General features: G+C 42.5%; 1 protein-coding gene across 3 annotated transcripts in view; it reads left to right on the top strand.

Moving 5' to 3' along the window:
• ube3c (ubiquitin protein ligase E3C) overlaps positions 1 to 27,670 on the top strand; it is a 184,578-nt gene that overhangs the window by 31,120 nt on the left and 125,788 nt on the right. For all 3 annotated transcript variants that reach the window (XM_043690704.2, XM_043690705.2, XM_087987558.1), the window contains 4 exons: positions 960 to 1,122; positions 14,907 to 15,136; positions 15,657 to 15,811; positions 18,013 to 18,200. In XM_043690704.2, coding sequence (XP_043546639.2) covers positions 960 to 1,122; positions 14,907 to 15,136; positions 15,657 to 15,811; positions 18,013 to 18,200 — 736 coding nt within the window. The remainder of the gene's footprint in view (positions 1 to 959; positions 1,123 to 14,906; positions 15,137 to 15,656; positions 15,812 to 18,012; positions 18,201 to 27,670) is intronic.

The raw sequence follows: 27,670 nt of genomic DNA, 5'->3' as shown, positions 1-27,670 counted from the left end.
ATGTGTAGATATTTGAAATTGTGAGGGACTGCCTATCAGCGCATATTGTATATTGTGAGGATATTTGGTATATGGTTGAACATTCATTTTTGAATAGGAACCAAATAAATTTAATAAATTTTAAATCCGGTCGATTTGCCAATCTTTGTGTTCAAATTCCCATTGTTTCTTGATGAGCGCATTTCTAACAATTGGAGCATAGCTTCATAAAATTTTTAGTGTTTATTTTTGCTGATTGTTCTTTCTCAACCCAGTCGACCAAGCCTTGACCTAATCTGTGCATCTGTTTTCTTGCCTAATTGTCAATCCATATTAAGAAATAATAGCAACCAAAATTGGCAAGTCCCAACAAAAAGATTTATTTTGATTCTCTTGAAACATTTTGGGCTTCCAGGAGCAAGATACATTTTTGAACTAATTAAGATTGGAGTTGAACATGGGTACCTAAAGGGGTTAAATTTAAAATTGGTCAGGTATGATGGTTTATATTTTCCAAGTGTCTGTCTTGATCTTAAACAATTGACTTAACATATATAATGTTGTTCCATTGTTGTGAATTGCATTTATTGTACTGAGTCCTAAGTTAGGTTTTGTTCCAGCCAGAAATAAGTCTGAATTTGGGAAAAATGGAGCTTCAATTATCCCGATTATCGACTGTTTGCTTGGAGAAAGTTAGGGCTGAATTGCACTTCATCTTGATTGGCAATATGTTAACAAATGCCCATTTAGTTTCTTCTAAGTGTGCTGAGTATGCCAGAAGGATTAGCACTTGGGTAAGAATTTAATGGCTAGTGGCACAGAACCTGAGGTCAACATAATACATGTATTGTTGATTTATTGTTGACAGCAACAGATTTCTTGGGGAATAAAGTATTTAGTTCCTATTAACAAATTAAAGGGAATTATACAATGTCTTTTTTTTGGCTAGACTTGTTAACACATCTTTTATTTTATTGCAGGTTACTACAAATCACTTTACATGTTAATTAATCATAGGCTTCCATCAAGTTTAGAATATTCTGATGTTTCACGAATTTCACATGTACCGCTTGCAGTTACACTCTTGGAGAATTTCCTGAAGCCATTGCACTTTCAATATGCCTCCTGCCCAGAAGGGTCAAGGTAAGAACAAGTTCAAGTATGAAAATTTCAAATAACGAATCAACTTGATGCTCGCTTGGGACAAGTTTGAATCATGAATGCTGAGGCTATGTTGCCAGAGGATAGCACATTGCTGCTGCAGTGTAATGTTCTATGGTACACAGTTGTCTATTAGTGGCTCTTATTTCACATTATGCTGTGCATTTAATTTTGCAACTATGCAAATCACTGGAATGCTGAAGTCAACCTGCTTGCTTTTCCACTGAGGTAATTAGTAATAATAATTTGTTTTCATCTATTTTACCTGTAAGAGCAAGCAATGCAGTAACTTCATTAGCATCAATTTATTCTGTAAGGCGGATGTGTGACTCAGAAAATTGCACCTGGTGGTATTCTCATGTATCTGCTGCCTTTGTCCTTCTAGCTGGTAGAAATCATGTAGTTGGAGCACACTGCTGCCACTGTGTTGCATTGGAGTGAGTCAATTTTAGTGTTGGATAGGATGCAAGCTAAGCATTCTTTTTAACCCTAAATAGTGTTGAGCTTTTGAGTGTTGTTGGAGTAGCACCAATCCAGGGAAGTAGAGAATACGCAGGAGCGTATAAATAAAGAAGCAGAAGGCACTTGACCGCTTGATTGAATCTGCTCCAGGAGACACAAGTATCATGATTGATGTGACTACTCCATAATCCCACCTACTCTCATAACCTTTCACCCTTTCACTTAATGCAAATCTGTTGAGCTTTGCCTTAAAAATATTTTAAAAATTGGTTCCATTTCCTTTTGAGAGTTGCAAAGGCACTCAACCTTATGAGAAAATTACTACATTCCTGTTTTAAATTAGTGATTCTTATCTTTAAACAGTGACCTGTGTTTCTCCTTAATTGTTTTCGCGTAGATCTCCAAGGTCTGTGCAGCGGTAGCTTCTAGAACTGGAGCTCAATATGTCGACGTGCTGATTGCCAATGTGCAGAACCTCTGAGCAACTGTGTACTTTAGATGGAATTTTGACATTGACCCCTAGTTCTCGATTCTCCCACCAGAGAAAACATCCTTTCCTCATCCACCTTGTCAACATCTCTCAGGCTCTTGCATTGCTCGATAAAGTTGCTTCTTGCTCTTCTAAACTCCAGCAGATATCAGCTTAATCTGTCCAAAATTTCCCCATAACGCACTGCTTTTGGGTATGACTGTAGTAAAATTCCCTGATTTGCTTCCAATGTATGTCCTTCATCTTTAGGACTAATGCTGTGCAAACCATTCCAGATCCTGGCCATTGCCCATCCAACTGCAATCTCACTACTTCTGATTTCAATTTCTTTTGCAGTCAATAATGTTTGCTGATTTGCATAATTACTTGCTGTATTCACAGGCGATTCATACTCATAGGGCGTCCACATCTGTCTGGTCCTGAGACTGCAATCTATTACCATGCAATAATATGCTTCTTTTTCATTCTTCCTGCCAGAGTAGAGAACTTCAGCTTCGCACATTATACTTCACTTGTCAGATCTTGCCTATTCACTTCATGTATTTTCATTCCTCTGAAATCTTAATATGTCCTGTCTAAAAATTAGTTTCCTACCTATCTTAGAATCATTAGAATAATCAACTGAGGGAAAGCTATGCCTGAAAAATTTGAGTTCTTTGAGGAAATACGAGCAAGGTAGATAAAGGTGAGCCAGTAGATGCAATAGGCTTTTGATAAGCTGCCCACAGGTATGGTTACTTAATAAAATTTGAAAGTGGAGTCGCAGGTAGATGGGATAGTGAAGAAGGTGTTAGGTAGAATCCTAGAGATGTACAGCATGGAAACAGACCCTTCGGTCCAACCTGTCCATGCTGACCAGATATCCCAACCCAATCTAGTCCCACCTGCCAGCCCCCGGCCCATATCCCTCCAAACCCTTCCTATTCAGATACCCGTCCAAATGCCTCTTAAATGTTGCAATTGTACCAGCCTCCACCACTTCCTCTGGTAGCTCTTTCCATACACATACCACCCTCTGCGTGAAAATATTGCCCCTGAGGTCTCTTTTATATCTTTCCCCTCTCACTCTAAACCTATGCCCTCTAGTTCTGGACTCCCCCATCCCAGGGAAAAGACTTTGCCTATTTATCCTATCCTTGCCCCTCATAATTTTGTAAACCTCTATAAGGTCACCCCTCAGCCTCCGACGCTCCAGGGAAAACAGCCTCAGCCTGTTCAGCCTCTCCCTATAGCTCAAATCCTCCAACCCTGGCAACACGCTTGCAAATCGTTTCTGAACCCTTTCAAGTTTCACAACATCTTTCCGATAGGAAGGAGACCAGAATTGTCCGCAATATTCCAACAGTGGCCTAACCAATGTCCTGTACAGCCACAACATTACCTCCCAACATCTGTACTCAATACTCTGACCAATAAAGGAAAGCATACCAAACGCCTTCTTTCACTATCCTATCTACTTGCGACTCCACTTTCAAGGAGCTATGAACCTGCACTCCAAGGTCTCTTTGTTTAGCAACACTCCCTAGGACCTTACCATTAAGTGTATAAGTCCTGCTGAGATTTGCTTTCCCAAAATGCAGCACCTCGCATTTATCTGAATTAAACTCCATCTGCCACTTCTCAGCCCATTGGCCCATCTGGTCAAGATCCTGTTGTAATCTGAGGTAACCCTCTTCGCTGTCCACTACACCTTCAATTTTGGTGTCATCTGCAAACTTACTAACTGTGTACCTCTTATGCTCGCATCCAAATCATTTATGTAAATGACAAAAAGTAGAGGACCCAGCACCTTGTGGCACTCCACTGGTCACAGGCCTCCATCTGAAAAACAACCCTCCACCACCACCCTCTGTCTTCTACCTTTTGAGCCAGTTCTATAACCAAATGGCTAGTTCTCCCTGTATTCCGTGAGATCTAACGTTGCTAATCAGTCTCCCTTACTGAAGTCCACATAGATCACATCTACTCCTCTGCCCTCCTCAATCATCTTTATTACTTCTTCAAAAAACTCAATCAAGTTTGTGAGACATGGTTTCTCATGCATAGAGCCATCTTGACTATCCCTAATCAGTCCTTGCCTTTCCAAATACATGTACATCCTATCCCTCAGGATTCCCTCCAACAACTTGCCCACCACCGAGGTCAGGCTCACTGGTCTGTAGTTCCCTGGCTTGTCTTTCCTGCCCTTCTTTAAGAGTGGCACCACGTTAGCCAACCTCCAGTCTTCTGGCACCTCACCTGTGACTATCAATGATACAAATATCTCAGCAAGCGGCCCAGCAATCACTTCTCTAGCTTCCCACAGAGTTCTTGGGTACACCTGATCAGGTCCTGGGGATTTACCCACCTTTAACCATTTCAAGACATCCAGCATTTCCTCCTCTGTAATCTGGACATTTTGCAAGATGTCACCAACTATTTCCCTACAATCTACATCTTCCATATCCTTTTCCACAGTAAATACTGATACAAAATACTCACTTCGTATCTCCCCCATTTTCTGTGGCTCCACACAAAGGCCGCCTTGCTGATCTTTGAGGGACCCTATTCTCTCCCGAGTTACCTTTTTATCCTTAATATATTTGTTAAATCCCTTTGTATTCTCCTTAATTCTGTTTGCCAAAGCTATCTCATGTCCCTTTTTTGCCCTCCCGATTTCCCTCTTAAGTATACTCCTACTGCCTTTATACTCTTCGAAGGATTCACTCGATCTATCCTGTCTATACCTGACATATGCTTCCTTCTTTTTCTTAACCAAACCCTCAATTTCTTTAGTCATCCAGCATTCCCTATACCTACTAGCCTTCCCTTTCACCCTGACAGGAATATACTTTCTCTGGATTCTGAAGGCTTCCTATTTTCCAGCCGTCCCTTCACCTGCGAACATCTGCCCCCAATCAGCTTTCAAAAGTTCTTGCCTAATACCGTCAAAATTGGCCTTTCTCCAATTTAGAACTTCAACTTTTAGATCTGGTCTATCCTTTTCCATCACTATTTTAAATTTAATAGAATTCTCGTCGCTGGCCCCAAAGTGCTCCCCCACTGACACCTCAGTCACCTACCCTGCCTTATTTCCCAAGAGTAGGTCAAGTTTTGCACCTTCTCTGCTCGGTACATCCACATACTGAATCAGAAAATTGTCTTGTATGCACTTAAGAAATTCCTCTCCATCTAAACCTTTGACACTATGGCAGTCCCAGTCTATGTTTGGAAAGTTAAAATCCCCTACCATAACCACCCTATTATTCTTATCGATAGCTGAGATCTCCTTACAGGTTTGTTTCTCAATTTCCCCCAGGCTATTTGGGGGTCTATAATATAATCCCAGTAAGGTGATCATCCCTTTCTTATTTCTCAGTTCCACCCAAATAACTTCCCTGGATGTATTTCTGGGAATATCCTCCCTCAGCACAGCTGTAATGCCATCCCTTATCAAAAATGCTACTCCCCCTCCTCTCTTGCCTCCCTTTCTATCCTTCCTGTAGCATTTGTATTCTGGAACATTATGCTGCCAGTCCTGTCGAGTCCTGAGCCACATTTTTGTAATTGTTATGATATCCCAGTCCCATGTTCCTAATCATGTCCTGAGTTCATCTGCCTTCCCTGTTAGGCCCCTTGCATTGAAATAAATGCAGTTTAATTAATTAGTCCTACCTTGTCCCTGCCTGTCCTGACTGTTTGACTCACTTCCGTTCTCAACTGTACCAGTTTCAGATTGATCTCTTTCATCACTATCACCCTGGGCCCCCCCCCCTCCCACCTTACTAGTTTAAATGCTCCCAAGCAGTTCTAGCAAATCTCCCTGCCAGTATATTAGTCCCCTTTCAATTTAGGTGCAATCCATCCTTCTTGTACAGGTCACTTCTATCCCAAAAGAGATTCCAATGATCCAAACATGTGAATCCTTCTCCCATACAACAGCTCCTCAGCCATGCATTCATCTGCTCTATCCTCCTATTCCTGCCCTCACTAGCTTGTAGAACTGGGAGTAATCCAGATATTACTCCCCTTGAGGATTTCCTTTTTAAATTCCTGCCTAACTTTCTGTAATCTCCATTCAGAATCTCACAGAATCTCAACCTTTTCCCTTCCTATATCGATGGTTCCAATGTGGGCAGTGACCTCTTGCTGGCCCCTCTCCCCTGAGAACATTCTGCACCTCTCTGAGACATCCTTGATCCTGGTACCAGGGAAACAACACCATTCTGCTTTTTCTCTGCTGGCCACAGAAACGTCTGTCTGTACCTCGGACTACAGAATCCCCTAACACAATTGATCTTTTAGAAGCCGACGTACCCCTCGTTGCATTAGAGCCAGTCTCAATACCAGAAACTTGTCTGTTCGTGCTACGTTCCCCTGAGAATCCATCACCCCCTACATTTTCCAAAACCGTATACCTGTTTGAAATGGGTATATCCACAAAAGACTCCTGCCCCAGCTACTTACCTCTCTTACCTTTCCTGGAGTTGACCCATCTATGCGACTGTATCTGAGACTTTTCCCCTTTCCTATAACTGCCATCCATTACACACTGTTGCTGTTGCAAATTCCTCATCGCTCCTATCTGTCTCTTCAACTGATCCATTCGATCTGATAAGATTCACATCCAACAGCATTTATGGCAGATATAATCCACAGTAATATTTATATTCTCTTTAAACTCCCACATCTGACAAGAAGCACATATTACTGCAAAGGCCATTTTTGCTCCTTCACAATCTACAGCCCCAGAAAATAACACCATCTTATTCTTCTGCAAAACACTGCACCAGGTTAAATTAATAGCTATGGCTTATATTTTAAGTTTAATCAAGAGACTTATCTCCAAAAACACATAATCGAGAAAGAACCCACTGTACTCGCTAATGCAGCCTTTCTCTTGGACGGACTTAAAACAACAATGAACTTATCTGATTCTGTGTTGCGAACTTCGCCCAAACCGGTTCCCCCAAGATTAGTTTTGAAATTTACTGTTAATTTTCTCAGATGCACCCCGATGTCCAGTGACACATGAATTCAAAAACAGCAACATGCTTTTGTTTATTGGTCAGAGCGTTGACTACAGGAGTTGCGAGGTCATGTTGTGGTTGTACAAGACATTGATTAGGCCACTTCTGGAATATACAGTGCAATTCTGGTCTCCTTCGTACCAGAAGGATGTTGTGAAACCTGAAAAGGTTCAGAAAAGATTTACAAGGATGTTGCCAGGGTTGGAGGATTTGAGCTACAGGGAGAGGTTGAACAGGCTGGGTCTGTTTTCCCTGGAGCGTCAGAGGCTGAGGAGTGACCTTGGAGGTTTATAACATCATGTGGGGCATGGATAGGATAAATAGACAAAGTCTTTTCCCTGGGGTGGGGGAGTCCAGAACTAGAGGGCATAGGCTTAGGGTGAGAACAGAAAGATATAAAAGAGACCTCAGGGGCAACTTTCTCAATCGGAGGGTAGTTGTTTTAAAAAATTCTCAAGGTCAGGTTCGTAGGAGAGTAGTCTGACACAGAACAAACGACCAAGAGGCGAGTCTGCTCGAATATGGGCATTTTATTCCCCGCAGCGTCGCCACAACTAGGTCTCATACAACGGGTCTGGCTTATACTCACTCTACATGTTACCGGAACTGGAAGCCGTCAGTTCTCGTAGAGCGGTTGCCAACAACCCACGCTCGGCGGTTAAACGTAACCCCGGAGCAGACTCACCGAACTGGAGACTTTTCCAGCTGATATACTCTTTTCCAGATATAAACATTCATGTGAACAGCAGAGCAAGGCTAAAAAACACATTCCATTCTGGTTACATACAGATAAGAAGATTCACACGGGGAGGTGTGTAATAAGATTCACACGGGACTAAGCAACACCTCCATTCCGGTTAGATTCACACATGTATTGGGACATAATTTTTAACCGTTTCACCACATTCCACTGCTTGGCCCAATACATGTGTTACATTATGATTCACACATGTATTGGGACATAATTTTACACCACATTCCACTGCTTGGCCCAATACATGTGTTACATTATGCTTAATTCAGTTCAATTCGTTTCAGTTAATTTCAGTTCAGTCAATTCAGTGTAGTTCAATTCAGCTCAGTTCAGGTCTGTTCAGTTCAATTCAATTGTGTTCAATTCAGTTCCGTCCATTTCAATTCAATTTAGCTCAGTTCCATTTTGTTCCGTTCAATTTGATTCACTTCAGTTCCACTCAGTTCAGTTCAGTTCAATCCCATTCAATTCTGTTAACTCCGCTTCAGCTTTTTGGACATGCCCACATCCTCCGCTGTACCCCAGGCAAGGGGTTCTTCGGCAGGACTGGGATCCTCTCTCAAACAAACTGCCACGTACATGCCCACATCCATGCCATCCCGGGACGGTCGGGACCTCCACAGTTTGTTCTTCTGGTTTCTTAGTCTTTTTCCAAAACATTGTTCTGTATCAAAATCTCTCCTCAATTGCGATTGACCCTGCTCGACTACGCCAAATGTTTTAAAAAATTTTCAAGGTCAGGTTCGTAGGAGAGTAGTCTGACACAGAACAAACGACCAAGAGGCGAGTCTGCTAGAATATGGGCATTTTATTCACCGCAGCGTCGCCACAACTAGGTCTCATACAACGGGTCTGGCTTATACTCACTCTACATGTTACCGGAACTGGGAGCCGTCAGTTCTCGTAGAGCGGTTGCCAACAACCCACGCTCGGCGGTTAAACGTAACCCCGGAGCAGACTCACCGAACTGGAGACTTTTTCAGCTGATATACTCCCTTCCAGATATAAACATTCATGTGAACAGCAGAGCAAGGCTAAAAAACACATTCCATTCTGGTTACATACAGATAAGAAGATTCACACGGGGAGGTGTGTAATAAGATTCACACGGGACTAAGCAACACCTCCATTCCGGTTAGATTCACACATGTATTGGGACATAATTTTTAACCGTTTCACCACAGTAGTATGTGTATGGAATGAGTTGCCAGAGGAAGTGGTGGAGGCTGGTTCAATTGCAACATGAAAAAGGCATTTGGATGGGTATATGAATAGGAAGGGTTTGGAGGGATATGGGCTGGTGCTGGCAGGTGGGACTAGGTTGGTTTGGGATATCTGGTCGGCATGGACGGGTTGGACCGAAGGATCTGTTTCAGTACTGTACATCTTTATGACTCTGTGACTGTCTGACTCTATGGAGCCTATGATGTTGGGATAGTACATTAGTATCAATAGAGGATTGGCTATCAGAGATCAGAGTTGGGTTAAAATGGGTGTTTTCAAGATGGCAGCCTGTGGTGAGTAGAATAGTATAGGGATCAGTGTTAGGGTCACATTATTTACGATATAAATCACTTGGATGATGAAAGTTAATTTACTATCACCAAGTATATGCATAACACAAAAATAAGTGGGAAGGCAAACAGTGAGGATGATGCAAGATCTACGGAGGGATTTAGACAGGTTAGACAGTCGGCAAAACGTAGCAGCTGGAATACAGTCTGGGAAAATGAGAGGTTATGGACTTTGGTGAGAAGAAAAGAGGTGCTTGATTATAATTTAAATAATTGAATCACAGAATCATTATACTGCCGAAGGAGGTATATCTGCCCACTGTGTCTGTACCAGTACTTTACCTCGTGCTGATCTTTCTCCCACTTAAGTGGAGAAAGACTGTGGAATGCAATAGAACAGAGAATTGGTGATCCTCATGCATGAATGATAAAAAGCTAGCATGAGTGAGTTTTAAGATTTATAGCTCAGGGTGAGCTTCTGGATGTAGGTTTGCTCGCTGTAGAATTCTTGAAGATCATTGAAGACACCAACATAAAAGAGGATGAACTAATGGTCTCCAGTTCGCATCCATCAACATCAACCTGGCTAAGGAAACGCTAACCACACTATTAGAAGAACCAAAGACACATGCACCAAATGCCACCAAGTTCTTCAGCAAGGGCAGTATCGTCATGCTAGTGGACCTCTGCCTTACCACCTACTCCACCTTCAACAACAAAACCTACAGACAAACCAATGGAACAGCCATGGGATCTCCGATATCAGGGTTCTTAGCAGAGGCAGTCATGCAGAGACTCATCAAACAGCTCTGCCAACCAACCAACCCAAACCTTGGGTCTGCTACGTGGATCACACCTTTGTCATCACGAAACAAAACAAATTAGAGGAAACGTTCAAGACCATCAATAATACCCTTACTGGCATAAAATTCACTAAAGAGGAGGAAAACAACAACAAATTGCCATTTCTAGAATCACAGTAGAGTGAACAGCCAATAGGGAACTTCAAAACAGCGTCTACAGGAAAACAACACATACGGGCCAAATATGGAACTACAAAAGCAATCCACAAATGAAGCTGATTTCAATGAATCATCACACACTGAAGCACAGTGCAATTACACAGAGCAGGGGAAAATCACTTGAACAGTATATTCAAAATGAATGGGTACCCAATGAACAGAGTCCGCCGATTTCTCAGCAACAAACCCAAACAAGCAGACAAAACATGCCCAAAAACCCTAGCCACTCTCCCCTACGTGAAAGACGTCTTGGAAATGGCTGCCAGACTACTCAGACCCCTTGGCATCATGGTAGCACATAAACCCACCAATACACTAAAACAACAGCTAATGAACTTGAAAGACCCTTTTCAGACAACAAGCAAAACTAATGTAATTTACAAAATACCTTGCATTAACTGTAATGAACACTACATTGGACAAACAGGCAGAAAATTAGCCACCAGGATACATGAACAACAACTAGCCACAAAAAGACATGAGATGGAAATGTGTTGCTGGAAAAGCGCAGCAGGTCAGGCAGCATCTAGGGAACAGGAGAATCGACGTTTCGGACATTAGCCCTTCTTCAGGAATGAGGAAAGTTGGTCCAGCAGGCTAAGATAAAAGATAGGGAGGAGGGACTTGGAGGAGGGGCGTCGGAAATGTGATAGGTGGAAAGAGGTCAAGGTGAGGGTGATAGGTCAGACTGGGGTGGGGGCGGAGAGGTCGGGAAGAAGATTGCAGGTTAGGAAGGCGGTGCTGAATTTGATGGATTTGACTGAGACAGTCTGGGGGGAGGGGAAATGAGGAAACTGGTGAAATCCAAGTTCATCCCTTGTGGTTGGAGGGTTCCTAGCCGGAAGATGAGGCGTTCTTCCTCCAACCGTCGTTTCGCTGTGGTCTGAAGATGGAGGAGTCCAAAGACCTGCATATCCTTGGTGGAGTGGGAGGGGGAATTGAAATGTTGAGCTACAGGGTGGTTGGGTTGGTTGGTCCGGGTGTCCCAGAGGTGTTCCCTGAAACGCTCCGCAAGTAGGCGGCCCGTCTCCCCAATATAGAGGAGGCCACATCGGGTGCAAAGGATGCAATAGATGATATGTGTGGAGGTACAGGTGAATCTGTGGCGGATATGGAAGTTTCCTTTGCGGCCTTGGAGGGAGGTGAGGGGGGAGGTGTGGGCGCAAGTCTTGCACCTCCTGCGGTTGCAGGGGAAGGTGCCGGGAGTGGAGGTTGGGTTGGTGGGGGGTGTGGATCTGACGAGGGAGTCACGGAGGGAGTGGTCTTTACGGAATGCTGATAGGGGAGGGGAGGGAAATATATCCTTGGTGGTGGGGTCCGTTTGGAGGTGGCGGAAATGGCGGCGGATGATGCGCTGAACATGGAGGTTAGTGGGGTGGTAGGTGAGGACCAGTGGGGTTCTGTCCTGGTGGCGGTTGGAGGGGCGGGGTTCAAGGGCGGAGGATCGGGAAGTGGAAGAGATGCGGTGGAGGGCATCGTCGACCACGTCGGGGGGGAGATTGCGGTCCTTGAAGAAGGAGGCCATCTGGGATGTGCGTTTTTGGAACTGGTCCTCCTGGGAGCAGATGCGGCGGAGTCGAAGGAATTGGGAGAATGGGATGGCGTTTTTACAGGGGGCTGGATGGGAGGAGGTGTAGTCCAGGTAGCTGTGGGAATCAGTTGGTTTGTAGTAGATGTCCGTGTTGATTCGGTCGCCTGAGATAGAAATAGAAAGGTCGAGGAAGGGGAGGGAGGAATCTGAGACTGTCCAGGTGAATTTGAGGTCGGGGTGGAAGGTGTTGGTGAAGTGGATGAACTGTTCAACCTGCACATATCATCTATTGCATCCTTTGCACCCGATGTGGCCTCCTCTATATTGGGGAGACGGGCCGCCTACTTGCGGAGCGTTTCAGGGAACACCTCTGGGACACCCGGACCAACCAACCCAACCACCCTGTAGCTCAACATTTCAATTCCCCCTCCCACTCCACCAAGGATATGCAGGTCTTTGGACTCCTCCATCGTCAGACCACAGCGAAACGACGGTTGGAGGAAGAACGCCTCATCTTCCGGCTAGGAACCCTCCAACCACAAGGGATGAACTTGGATTTCACCAGTTTCCTCATTTCCCCTCCCCCCAGCCTGTCTCAGTCAAATCCATCAAATTCAGCACCGCCTTCCTAACCTGCAATCTTCTTCCCGACCTCTCCGCCCTCACCCCAGTCTGACCTATCACCCTCACCTTGACCTCTTTCCACCTATCACATTTCCGACGCCCCTCCCCCAAGTCCCTCCTCCCTACCTTTTATCTTAGCCTGCTGGACAAACTTTCCTCATTCCTGAAGAAGGGCTTATGCCCGAAACGTTGATTCTCCTGTTCCCTAGATGCTGCCTGACCTGCGCTTTTCCAGCAACACATTTCCATCTCTGATCTCCAGCATCTGCAGACCTCACTTTCTCCACAAAAAGACATGACCCAATCTCACTAGTATCCTTACATACGGATGAGGAAGGACAACACTTCGACTGGGACAACACATCCATCCGAGGTCAAGCCAAACAGAGACATGCAGAGAGTTCGTAGACGCATGGCATTCCAACTCTATCGACAAACACATTGACTTTGACTTGGATCCCATTTACCACTCACTGAGAAAAAGAACAGGAAGTGACATCACCATAAGAAATGACATCAAGAACCCAAGGAAACCCAAACACAAATGGAAAGCAGGCTACACCACCAGTGCTTCATTCGGAGGCTAAATGAAGATGTTGCCTAGTATGGTGACGAAATGTCTGAAAACGAACCTTCCAGCCTAGCAAGCAAACCTACATCCATAGGTAGCATTGAGTTCAGTGGGTAATTGGGAAGGCAAATGGACTGTATTTCAACTGGATTGAAATATAAACACAGGGATGTCTTGGTAAAATTGTACAATGCACAAATCAGACCACAGCTGAAAAAACCTGTGGGTCTCGTATCAAAGAAAAGATAGCCTGGCATTGGAGGGGCTATGGGGTATACTGGGCTGACAGCAGGTTTGGAGGAGGCCTTATGTTGAGGTGTTGAAAAGTTTGAGCCTGTGCACGTTTGTGTTTTGATGAATAAGAGACTACTTTATTGAAACACAAGATTCTTGAGAGACTTCTCACTTTTTCATATATACATGAAGTGGATGGAATGACTAAAGATATGATTGCTAAATTTAAGACCTTGCATTAATCGCTGATGAACACCACTTGTTGCATCTTGCCAACTAGAAAAAAACGCATTTATTCCTACTGTTTACTGCCAGCTCGCTGATAACATAGCACTTGACTTCAATGCCTGCTGCACTGCATGCTTACTTTTAAGCTACTAGTGTACAAGGGCAGCCAGGTCTGGTTGTACCTCCCTTTTCCAAATTTGTCACCAGTCTGCTTTCCTGTTATGGCTACGCCCATTTATCCAGGTACGGCACCTATTATGCATTTGCCCGCTCAGTAAACTTGTCCAAATCTCTCAAATATCTGTGTATCCTTCTCAAAGTTCATCCTACCCTGGATTGTATTGAATCCAAACTTGGAGATATTACATTTCATTCCCTCATCTAAACCATTAACAGGGAATCACAGTAGCTCAGTGGTTAACATTACTGTCTCACAGCACCAGCGACATGGGTTTGATTCCAGCCTTGGGCAACTTGCAGAGTTTGCATGTTCTCCCTGTGTCAGTGTGGGTTTCCTCTGGATGCTCCGGTTTCCTCCCACTTTCTGAAGATGTGCAGGTTAGATGGATTGGCCATGGTAGATACAGGATTATGGAGATGGAGTGGCAGGGATGGATCTGTCTGGGATGCTTTTTGGAGGGTTGGTGCAGACTCAACGGGCAGAATAGCTTCTTTACCCACTGTAACGATTCTAATCTATCATGATAAGCTTGGGTCCAAGCGCTGATGCCTGTGGTACCCTACTAGTCACTGCTGCCACTCCTGCACTTCCTTCCTGAATGTTTTACTTCGTGTGATGGTCAGCCATCCCCTTTCTGTCTGTATAATCCTTAACTGTAGTGTGACCACCTCGCTAAACATGTTATCCACAACATTCTCAGCATCACAGATGCTCAACAGTGAGTCGACCCATAGCTCCAGCTCTGAAAAGCGGTAGACCAGTAGCTACACATGTAGTCGTCATTGATGACTGGAAGTGTCCCTTATTTCCCATATTGCACAAGAGGAGTACACCAATGGTGTCAGCATGACTTCTATCTAGATTAAGCACAAATTTCTCCAGTTTATTACTTGGATGGATGAAGGTCTGTTATCTCAATATGGGCCAGCAGCCTCTGTAGATTAGTTCATTTTTAGGTACAAATTGAGTTTCTTCACTGAACTATGTCAGGAGGATAAAAATCTAAGAGTTGCACCATTGCAGTTTTTAAAAGGGGGGGATCTTGTAGAATTTGTCATCTTTGTTTGCCATCAGGTAGTGTTTCTATTACCAGCTGAACTTAATTTTGCTGTAGTTCCTGAAATTTGAATGCATTTATTTGTGCAGGCATCAGGTTTTTGCTGCGTTGGCAAAAGAGTTTTTCACTGCACCCTTCACAGACCAGATCTACAACTTCCTTGTTCCAGCACTGTCTGCAAGAGCTTCCTTTCCGTATGTGTCTTTTTTGAGTGCACTGTTAATACCAAACATGACCTCGTCAGTAGGACTCACTTTTACCAGGGATATGGCACCTTGGCTTCTGTACTTTGTTCTTGCTGTTGGAGAATCGCAAATAGGTATGATATTTTTCCTTCAGCTTGTATAGTATATTGAAGAAGCATGTTGCAATCATTTTATGCTGTGCTTGCCTTGAGTGACCTAGTAATGTTTTTTTAAAGTTTCAATTGCGATATATCCCATTGACTGGCTTTGAGATCTATGTTCTCTTGGAATGCAATACTTTAAACAAGTTTTTAAAACTTTAATTTTGTTCTTTACATACTTGGAAGCATTGAATTGGGACCAGTCCATTATCCACGTGACATTCATGCTGCTTCCTTTTCTGTTTGTGTACTTTCACATGGCTGAAAACTTGTGTTTGATGACTAAAGCATGTGATGATCGATTTTCATTAACTGGTTGGGTCGAACAGCCAAGTTGCTCTTGAGCATAAGACATTTTTTGCATGAACTGTTTAAGTATAAGTTTGTCACCTTGCCATCTTCCTCCTTATTTTTATGGAGCACTGCTATTTCTTTATTCTTTGTGTCAATAAGTGGCAGTAACCTTTGTTGTATCTTTTCATCTTAAAATTAGGGATTCTGTCTGAGGATGGAATGCTTGTGTACTTAAGGATGGTGCAGATTCTTTTACCACAGTTACCTGTTTCATTGACTGGTTCAAATAGCAGAGAAATTGGCAGTGACTCTGAAAATGAAGAGGAGGAGGAGCGTAAAATGATAACCAATAACGTAAGACAAATCCAGAATTGTTGTGATACATATGTATTGTGGTGCTAATCAACTGAAGAAGTAACAAAAAATATTGATGAGGGCAGAGCAGAAGATGTGATCTATATGGACTTCAGTAAGGCATTCGACAAGGTTCCCCATGGGGGACTGGTTTGCAAGGTTAGATCTCACGGAATACAGGGAGAACTATCCATTTGGATACAGAACTGGCTCAAAGGTAGAAGACAGAGGGTGGTGGTGGAGGGTTGTTTTTCAGACTGGAGGCCTGTGACCACAAGGATCGGTGCTGGGTCCTCTACGTTTTGTCATTTACATAAATGATTTGGATGCGAGCATAAGAGGTACAGTTAGTAAGTTTGCAGATGACACCAAAATTGGAGGTGTAGTGGACAGCGAAGAGGGTTACCTCAGATTACAACAGGATCTTGACCAGATGGGCCAATGGGCTGAGAAGTGGCAGATGGAGTTTAATTCAGATAAATGCGAGGTGCTGCATTTTGGGAAAGCAAATCTCAGCAGGACTTATACACTTAATGGTAAGGTCCTAGGGAGTGTTGCTGAACAAAGAGACCTTGGAGTGCAGGTTCATAGCTCCTTGAAAGTGGAGTCGCAAGTAGATAGGATAGTGAAAGAAGGCGTTTGGTATGCTTTGCTTTCCTTGGTCAGAGTATTGAGTACAGAAGTTGGGAGGTCATGTTGTGACTGTACAGGACATTGGTTAGGCCACTGTTGGAATATTGCGTGCAATTCTGGTCTCCTTCTTATCGGAAAGATGTTGTGAAACTTGAAAGGGTTCAGAAACAATTTAAAAGGATGTTGCCAGGGTTGGAAGATCTGAGCTACAGGGAGAGGCTGAACAGGCTGGGGCTGTTTTCCCTGGAGCGTCGGAGGCTGAGAGGTGATCTTGTAGAAGTTTACAAAATTGTGAGGGGCATGGATAGGATAAATAGACAAAATCTTTTCCCTGGGGTGGGGGAGTCCAGAACTAGAGGGGATAGGTTTAGGGTGAGAGGGGAAAGATATAAAAGAGACCTCAGGGGCAACATTTTCATCCAGAGGGTGTACGTGTATGGAATGAGCTTCCAGAGGAAGTGGTGGAGGCTGGTCCAATTGCAACATTTAAGAGGCATTTGGATGGGTATATGAATAGGAAGGGTTTGGAGGGATATGGGCCGGGTGCTGGCAGGTGGGACTAGATTGGGTTGGGATATCTGGTCGGCATGGATGGGTTGGTCCGAAGGGTCTGTTTCCATGCTGTACATCTCTGACTCTATGACTCTAATTACTGTATAAGTTCTCGCTGAGCCTGATCCAATGCTTGCCTAATATCTACATGACCTTGCTTTATAGTGAAGATTGTTGCATAATAATCAGACATTATACCTATTAAACCAGTTGTGGCCAAGTCTTCTGCAACATTTGAACAGCACTTGAAGTCTACTAATTGAGCAGACGCAAAGGATTGCACCAGGTCCTTGCTACTGTTTATTTACTCTCTGTAGATGCATAGGAGAGCTATTTGTAAAATGGAATTAAGCTGCTTAAGTATGTGGTATAATGAGGTTTGAAATAGTAAATTATTTTTAAGAAGCTTGTTTCTTCAAAAACATGCACACTGAGGGCTACTGGGAAAAAATGGCAATGTATGATAAAACCAAATGGTTCATCTGGAGGAGGTCCACTGGTATCGACATAAAGGGCAAAAAGATCTTTTTTATCCTACAACGCTCTGGCTCAGTAATTCAACTGTATTGGATTCAATTCTGTGATTCACTGTCACCAAACCTGAAGCACAATTTGTGCTTTTTAATCAAAAACATCATAGCAAATTCATTTGACATTGATTTTACTACTTATCCCACGAGAAGAATTCTCTAGTTCTCAATTCTGAGAACTTTTTCCCGTCTGATTTGCGGTTTTTTAAAAAAAAATCTCGTACTGTTGATTTTCTGTTTATCACCCTTAAACTTTTTCCCCCCCCATTGTTCGACATTTTACCAACTGCTTTATCATGACCAAAATGCGAAACACTGGCACATTGAAAATAAATGCAATTAACTATGAGTTTTCTTCAAATTTAGCGATTTTGTTTTTAAACAAAATTTAGAATGTTCAGGGTATGATGTTTTAATGTGGAAATAAAATAATTTGTTCCTTTTATAAAATATGTGCTGATATTTCTTATTTGGTTCTGTTTCAAGGACGATGGTAGAATTTCAATAAGTTTAATTACTGCAGAATGTCTCAAGAAGTTGGACACTAAACAGCAGACTAATGCCCTGCTCAATCTGGTATGGAAGGAATCTGTGAGTGAAGATGTTTTCACAATGATGGCGTCTATTTGTCATACCCTGATGGTACAGCACAGAATGATGGTTCCAAAAATCAGGTAAAGCAGATCATCTTGGAAGGTTAGATTTATTTGTAAATTATACTAAAGTTAACTCTGGGGTCAAACCGTAATGCACATTAATCTCTCAATAGGATTCCATAATCCCTGATTTTAAAAATGGTCCTTTATCCATTTCAGTCCACAATCAAAATGTAGAAAATTTTCTTCACATCTATAGCAGGTAGAATTGTCTAAATAGATTAGACCTAGCCCATCTCATATTCCTAGTGTGTCAAAGTTAGTCTGTCAGGGCATTGTCAGATTAGCAGACAAATTTAAGGTTTTTCATAAAACAAGCAAACTAATCACACTGACTTTCAAACAAGATTTGGAGATTGAAAATGTGCATTGTTTCAACAATTTCCAATTTAATCTGAAGACAGACAAAGTGCTTGCATCTGTACTACATAGCTTGCTTTTCTCTGGAAGAGATTGCTAACTGGAAGTTGATTGGATGCCATTCTGCATCAAGCATGGCTGACCAGGAAGGATCTACTCGTTGACTAGTTGTCCACAAGGCTGCCATGTGAGCACTGCTTCCATTGCTATAACAGTGTTCATATGAGGGTGGTTTCTGCTATGTGGCCAGAAGGTTTTCTGTGCTTACAATATGCATGGTGGAGATAGGGAAGCACTAACATCCTCCTCCATTGGCTATGAGTATTTGGATAACAAGTCAGTTTAATCCAAGTGTTGTTGTCTTGAATAGAGTATCACTCTGCCAAATGTGAAAAATATCTTCAGTTTGTGTATAATATTGGGTTGCAATTGTTGACTTGACTTGATTTGACTTGATCAAGTGAAACCTGGCCTAAGAGACATATTTTTGCTATTTGCTTACCCTGGTGGAGGAAGTCAATAACTGAATTATTCTCAAAGGGCTGCCAGTGTACTTTTATGAAAGAACAACAAACTTTATCACATACAGAAAAGACTAATTTACACTACTCAATGACTCGTTGAAATTATTATTACAAGTATTAGAAATGGAATCAACCTTTTTACCCTTAACAGCAGTCTTACATGTGTTGAAATTTCCAATTCCCTGCCTTATCCCTGTAACTCTATTACCTTATTAATTAAAAATCTGTCTATTTCAGCCTTGAATATACTAATATCCTGAACAGGTCTTCATCTTAAAGAATTGTACAGATTTGATGACCTGATGTTCGTGAGAATCCCCTGTCTCAGGTGTGAATTGTGCCACTGGTACACATCCCATATTCCCTAGTCCTGGTGCATTGCCCTCTTTGCATCAAATTCCTATTTTGAATCAAATGCCCAGATAAAGTCACTTGGTTATTGTCTCACTGAAAGTCTGTCTCTCTCACTGACTGTTTTCCTTATTGATCTGATCTGATCTGATCAAATCAAGTCAAATCAAATCAAACATGAAGCCATACTTCGCTCTGTCCACTTTGGAATGTGCATTTCCAAATTGTTTATCATGTTATATCTCATTGGGCTGAAAATGTGTTGCTGGAAAAGCGCAGCAGGTCAGGCAGCATCCAAGGAGCAGGAGAATCGACGTTTCAGGCATGAGCCCTTCTTCAGGAAGAAGGGCTCATGCCCGAAACTTTGATTCTCCTGTTCCTTGGATGCTGCCTGACCTGCTGCGCTTTTCCAGCAACACATTTTCAGCTCTGATTTCCAGCATCTGCAGTCCTCACTTTCTCCCAGAAGATTTTATATCTCACTGGGGTTGAGCACTGGAAATCTAGCCCTCACTATTCTTGGAGTCCTGAAAACGTTAACGACTTTAAAAAGCATTTTTATCTAAGTCAGGATCACTTAAATTATTCTCTCAAACTTTCCGCTGAGTTCATAATGTTAATTCCCTTTGCTATCTCTGCACTACATTGGACAAAGTGGCAGAAAAGTAACCACCAGGATACATGAACATCAACTAGCCTCAAGATGACATGACTTTCTCTCACTAGTAATCTTACATACAGATAAGGAAGGACACCATTTTGATTGGGTCAACATATCCATCCTAAGACGAGCCAAACAGAGACACGCACAAGAATTGCTAGAAGCATGGCATTCCAACCAGAACTCTATCAACAAACACGTATTTGGACCCCATTTACCACCCCCTGAGAAAAAGAATAGGAAATGAAGCCACCACAGGAAATTCCAGAAGAGGCCTCTCCAATGTCCTGTACAACCTCAACATGATGTCCCAACTCTTGTACTTGAAGAATTGAATAATGAAGGCAAGTGTGCCAAGCGCCTTGTCAAACCACTCTGCCGCCCTGTCTATATGTGATGCAGCCTTCAAAGAATTATGTACCTGCACCCCTTCGTCCTTCTGTTCTGCAGTACTACCCAAGACCTTCCTTTTGCCTGTTGCACCAAAATCTATTACCTCATTTTCAGAGTTGGAAGTGAACATCTTGCATAATTTGAGTAGCATCTCTATATTGAATATCACTAATTAGCGACTGAATCTACTATTTTGCTATCGCAGAGTAAACATTCTTAAAATCAACTACTCTTCATTTCCTATGAATTGTAGGATTCATGCAACAAAGTGTCATTCAGGGTTGAATGTTCAAGATGTCAAATGGGTTAGTTTTAAAAAATGCATTTGCAGATTCTTGCCCATACTTGGGAGAAATGGTTTTAAAAAAAAATTTGGTTGCTGCTGAGGCAGTTCCAGAATTCCTACAAGTGACACACTGGTATTTTTCATAGCGACATTCTGTGCAGCTTTGGTTATGTAAGATTTCTAACATGACTACAATGCAGCAGGTGTATCTTCAACTGGCATTCTCAAAAATGCTCCACTATGCTATATCTGATTGTGTGTGTGTGTGTGTGTGTGTGTGTGTGTGTGTGTGTGTGTGTCTGTCTGATTACTTTTTAGTTTGATTAGCTATCTCTGTAAGATTGCCTTAACTCAATTGGTAGCATTCATGTCCAAATGAGTTTGTTATGGGCTCAAGCTTCACTCTGGGATTTGAGAATATAATTTGATTTCAAGTACAATAGTGTAAAAAAAAACACTCCATTATCTGATGTGCTGTCTGTCAAATGATGAAGTTGAGGGCATGTCTGTTCTTCAAGTGACTGTAAAATATTTTATTTTTGAATTCAAAGAAAAGCAGAATGTAGTATTCAGGTCAAAGTTTTTTTTCTCTCCCTTGCCCTCACCCCCACCCTCCATTTTCCCTCTCTAGCTCTTTCTGCCAAACTCTCGAGCAACAAGGCACAAGTCAGCTGTGAGGTGAAATGCTTTCCATTGCCTGGTTGCAAACAGTTGTAACAACACTCATGAAGCTTAAAACCATCCAGGTCAAAGCAATCCTCTGAACTTACATCGAAAATTTTCAGTCTGCACACAAGTAAAACAGTACGGTCCACAGAGGGAGGCAGGGGGAAGGAGCTCTTGCTCCCTCCCCCTGCCTCCCTCTGTGGACCGTACTGTTTTACTTGTGTGCAGACTGAAAATTTTCGATGTAAGTTCAGAGGATTGCTTTGACCTGGATGGTTTTAAGCTTCATGAGTGTTGTTACAACTGTTTGCAACCAGGCAATGGAAAGCATTTCACCTCACAGCTGACTTGTGCCTTGTTGCTCGGGTATCGTGAGTTAATTAGTTAAGAATTTCCAGTCCCTTCATCTGCTTTTGTTGCCCCTTTGTTTATATAGAACATAGAACATTACAGTGCAGTACAGACCCTTCAGTCCTTGATGTTGCACTGACTTCTGAAACCAATCTGAAGCCTATCTATCCTACAAGATTCCATTTTCATCCAGATTAGGTTAGATTAGATTACTTAGTGTGGAAACAGGCCCTTTGGCCCAACAAGTCCACACCGACCCTCCGAAGAGCAACCCGTCCAGCCCCATTCCCCTACATTTACCCCTTCACCTAACACTACGGGCAATTTAGCATGGCCAATTCACCTAACCTGCACATTTTTGGACTATGGGAGGAAACCGGCGCACCAGAAGGAAACCACGCAGACACTGGGAGAACGTGCAAACTCCACACAGACAGTTGCCTGAGGCAGAAATTGAACACGGGTCTCTGGCGCTGTGAGGCAGCAGTGCCGCCCATATGTTTATCCAATGACCATTTAAATGCCCTTAACGTTGGTGAGTCTGTGACTGTTGCAGGCAGTGCATTCCATGCCCCTACTACTGAGTAAAAAAAACTACGTCTGACATCTGTCCTATATCTATCACCCCTCACTTTAAAGCTATGTACCCTCTTGCTGACCATCACCATCCGAGGAAAAAGGCTCTCACTGTCCACCCTATCTAATCCTCTGATTAGTTTATGTCTCAAGTCACCTCTCCACCTTCTTCTCGAACATAAACAGCCTCAAGTCCCTCAGCCTTTCCTTATAAGACCTTCACTCCTTACCAGGCAACCTCCAAGTAAATCTCCTCTACACCCTTTCCAAAGTTTCCACATCCTTCCTATAATGCGGTGACCAGATTGTACACAATACTCAACCCGTATGTCCAGTGGAAAAAGAAATCCCAGTCTGTCTTTAGAACCTGAACCTTCCATACCTGCCAACATCCTGGTAAATTTCTTCTGAACTCTCTTCAGCTTAATAATATCCTTCCTATAAATGGGTGACTAGAACTGGACGCATTATTCCAGAAGAGGCATCAGAGTTTTGTACAGCTGCAGCATGACCTCGTGTCTCCGAAACTCAATTCCTCAACCCAATAAAAGCTTACACACTGTATGCCTTCTTAACAATCCTATCAACCCTGGGTGGCAACTTTCAGGGATTAAAACTAAGATCTCTGCTCATCTCCACTACCAAGAATCTTACCAGTAGCCCAGTACTCTTTATTCCTGTCAAAGGGAATCACCTCACACTTTTACCGCATTAAACTCTGTTTGTGACCTTGTAGCCCAGCTCTGTAGCCCATGTATGTCCCTCTGTAACTTGCTCCTTCTGCACCCTCATCCAAGTCATTTACTGGCTCCGAAACAGATCCCTGCGGTACACCACTAGTAATTGAATTCCAGGATGAACGTTTCCCATCAACCACACCCTTTGTCGTCTTTCAGCTAGCCAATTTCTGATCCAAAACACTAAATCGCCCTTAATCCCATGCCTCCATATTTTGTGTCATAGCCTACTGTGGGGAACCTTATCAAATGCCTTACTGTGATCCATATGTACCACATCAGCTGCTTTACCCTCATCCACCTGTTTGGTCGCTTTCTTGAAGAACTCAATGAAGTTTGTGAGGCATGACTTACCCTTCACGAAACCATGTTGACTTTCCCTAAACAACTGAATCCTCTAGATGATTATAAATCCTATCCCTTATAACCTTTTCCAACACTTTACCCACAACTGAAGTAAGGTTCACAGGTCTATAATTGCCAGGGTTGTTTCTCCTCCCCTTCTTGAGCAAGGGAACTACATTTGCTATCCTCCAGTCTTCCACGATTCCTGTGGACAATGATGACATTAAGATCAAAGCCTTGGCAATCTTCTCCCTGGCTTCCCAGAGAATCCTAGAATAAATTCCATCAGGCCCAGGGGCCTTAACTATTTTCACACTTGCCACAATTGCTAACACTTCCTCTTTGTGTACCTCAATCCCGCCTCGTCTAGTAGCCTGTATCTCAGTATTTCCTTGACAAGATTGTCTTTTTCTCATATGAGTAGTGACGAAAAATATTAATTTAGCACATCCCCTATCTCCTCTGACTCCACGCAAAACTTCCTACTACTGTCCTTGATTGGACCTAATTTTTCTCTAGTCATTCTTTTATTCCTGATAAACTTATAGAATGCTTTAGGGTTTTCCTTGATCCTCCCTGCCAACGACTTCTCATGCCCCCTCCTTTGGCTCCTCTTAACACTCTCTTTAGGTCTTTCCTGGCTAACTTGTAACTTGCAAGTGCCCCAACTGACCCTTCACGTTTCATCTTAACATAAGTTTCCTTCTTGACAAGAGATTCAACTTCCTTAGTAAACCATGGCTCCCCTCGCTTGATCACTTCCTCCCTGCCTAACATGCAGTGCTGTTCCTTGATTAAGCTCCACGTCTCAATTGTGCCCATGCCTTGCAATTTCCTTCTACATCGTATGCATCCTAAATCTTGCATCATCGCATCATAATTGCCTTTTCCCCCAGCAATAACCCCTTGCCCTATAGTAGGTACCAGTCCCTTTCCGTCGCTAAAGTAAACATTACTGAATTGTGGTCACTGTCAACAAAGTGCTCACCTACCCCCAAATCCAACACCTGGCCAGGTTTATTACCCAATACCAGATCCAATGTGGCCTTGCCTTTGTTGGCTTGATTAATTGGCTGGGTTAATTCAGTTTCTGGTCAATGGCAATCCTCAGGATGTTAATGACTGGATTCAGCAATGCTCATACCATTCGCATTTTTAATTCATTTTCAATACCATTTTTAATTCTTGGTTAGCCCCATTTGCTGGGCATAGCTATTATCAGGCAGAGATGGAACTTTTTATTTCAGCTTGTGTGTGATTCCTGTTCAGGTCTTGTTGTAAATGGGTGTGGACTGCTCTGTTAACTGAAAAACTGGTCATGGAAATGAAGACCGTGTAACAAGCCCCATGCATGACTTTCCTAAAAGGGGAAAGGTTATGGAATAACTGAAGATGGCTAATCCAAGGACACTGCTGTGTAGAATTCATGTAGTGACTATGTAGGGTTGAGATGATGAACCTTAATCAACCCAAAACAAGGACCTTTGTGTAGAGTGTGTGCGCTTCTTGACTCACATTGACTTCGATTTTATTCAGACTCCTTGATGCCATATTGAGTCAAATGCTGCACTGGTTTTGAGGGTAGTGCGTCTCGCTTCATGTCTGGAATTCAGCTCCTTTTCGGTGTTAGAATGGTTCTGGTGGAATCCAAATTTCACATTAATGTTGCAGGTTATTGCTGACAGTGTGCTGTGTTAAACCATGATCGTGACACTATCCATCAATTGGCTTAAAGTGAGAGTAGATTGGATTGGATTGGACCTTCTGGAGATGGAGTGTGGTTTTGGGTCTTTTGAATGTGGGTTTGGAGATGTCATGCAAGAGAAAGGAATCGGAGAGGCCAGTGACATAACAGCTGAAACAGCTTTTACTGCTGGTGGAGGAGAAATAACAAGAATTGAGATGTATGGAAATTCTTGTGGGGAATGTGGATCTGGCAGAAATCAGAGTTAGGATGCAGATAAGGCCTTAAAAGAAATTTAAAATGCTGATCCTGAAAAAATTGGTAACTCCAGAAAATTGCTAAATTAATAATTTTCATGAATCCAAAAAAAATTCAGTATTGCAATTGTAATCTTTTCTATTTAGGTGGTGCAGGCTCGAAGGGCAGAATGGCCTACTCCTGCACCTATTGTCTATTGTTTATTACCCTTTCATGAAGTAATTTTGTATTAAAACATGAAGCATTTTCAATCCATCCTGAAGCCTAGAGAGACATGCAGCAATATTTCACGAGTTAATCAAATACAGATTTCTTTTTTGGAATCCCTGCAGCGTTAGAAATAAGCCCACCAAATCCACACCGACCATCCGAAGAGTAACCCACTCAGACCTATTCCCCTAACCTATTACTCTACATTTACCCTGACTAATGCACCTAACCTACACATCCCTGAGCACTATGGGCAATTTAGCACAATCAACTCACCTAACCTGCACATCTTTGGACTGTGGGAGGAAACCGGAGCTGCCGGAGGAAATCCACGCAGACACAGGGAGTGGACAGTTACCGGGGCGTGGACTTGAACTGGGTACCTGGCATTGTGAGGCGGTGGTGCTAACCATTGAGCCATCATGCCGCCCCTTTTTGTATTGAGAAACTTCGGAATATAGTTATACAGCTGAGAAACAGACCCTTGAGTCCAAATCATCCTAGCTGATCAAGTTTTCCAAATTAACCTAGTCCCACTTGATTGCGTTTGGCCCATGTTCCTTTAAACCTTTCCTCTTCATGTAACTGTCCAAATGTCTTTTAAACGTTGCAACTGTACCTGCGTCTACCATCTCCTCTGATAGTTCACTCCATACGTGAACCATCCTCTGTGAAGAAAACGTTGTCCCTCGGGTCTCTCTCAAATCTTGCTGCTCTCACCTTAATAGGCTGCCTAGTTTTGAACTCCCCCTCCCCTCCCCCCCCCCCCCCCCCCCTAAATTTAGGGGTAAAAAGATTCCAAAGAGCAAATGTTGGCAATAAAAGAGATAAATACTTCTGCCGATCCTGTGTTGAGCTTAATGGTGTTCATTGCAAAACAGCAATGTAAATAATGCACTGAAAGCTTATTAGCTGCTGTCTTAGTTTAGGAGTGTTTATAGCTGCCAGAGGAAGTAAGATGTCAGTGAAACTGTCAATGCTCGATTAAGATAATTAGCTTTTTGTGGACTAATTACATCAGGACAGGATGTGAGGTTTCAAGAACATAGCTGCTGCTGAATTGGAATGTATGCATTTATTGCTGCAAATAACCTGCCTTTTTGGGTAATAACTACTGATTTGAAATGCATCATCAGTGGTTGTGTTTACTAGTGAACTGTTTGTAAAGATGTTTACTGAAGTGAAAAAAGCAAGACCATGGCTATAATTGTATGAGCACAGCTGCCATTTCCTGTGGATTGCCTAGCTCTAAATCAGCAATTTTACAGAGAATCAGCACAGTAGAATGGTCCAAAATCATTCATTACAAGTTTATTTTTAGTCTTCAATTAATTGGCTGTGAGTCACTAAATTTTTCAGGTATATAGACCTTTGTCTTTTTTTTTTAATGTATCAAAATGTTATTTTACGCAAGAATTTTTAGGTCTGTCAGCTTTTTAGTATTGATTTTGGTCATGTAAGAATGTAAGTATTTGTATCAAAACAATTTGGTTTTCTACTACTATCTCCTCATGTGATTTGGTGTCCTGCTTTATTTAAAATACTTCTCAAAGCACTTGATGTTTAATTATATTGTCGGCCCGATAAATAAATTTGTGCATTTCAAGAAACCCTCGGGTTAAATTAGCAATTTCCTTGATTAGCATCCAACACCTGTATCATTTAGTTTTCTTTGTTCTTTAAGGCACATGTCCTCGCAATCGCGAGGAACTCAATATGAAGTGAGTCAATAGGCAGGGGTTGATTTCCAGAGTGTAGTCCAAAGCCCCTCTGAAATAAAAATAGCAAGTATTAGAAATAAACAGTCTGTGAGTTACTAAACAGAAGAATTGAGTTAATATGTTAAGTTCAATACTTCAGGGCTTGAAGCCAAGTGAAAATGTCAATTAAAAACAAACAAAGGGGAGGTTTTTGAGAGAACACAGGTAAACCTCAGGAATGCTGATTCTTGTTAAATTGAAACAATGATGCTTGTGCATAATGGAAGAAAAGGAAGCCATAATGATCCAACAACAGAGTCAAATCATGATGGAAAAATTTTAATTGTTTAAAAAGCTGTAAACCATTATGTTTCTAACTTCTGGTC

The sequence above is a fragment of the Chiloscyllium plagiosum genome, unplaced genomic scaffold, assembly GCF_037043375.1.
Source record: "Chiloscyllium plagiosum isolate Xiang-an unplaced genomic scaffold, Cpla_swu_hap1 HiC_scaffold_5, whole genome shotgun sequence".
Lineage (NCBI taxonomy): Eukaryota > Metazoa > Chordata > Chondrichthyes > Orectolobiformes > Hemiscylliidae > Chiloscyllium > Chiloscyllium plagiosum.
This window is presented reverse-complemented; position numbering and strand designations above follow the sequence as displayed.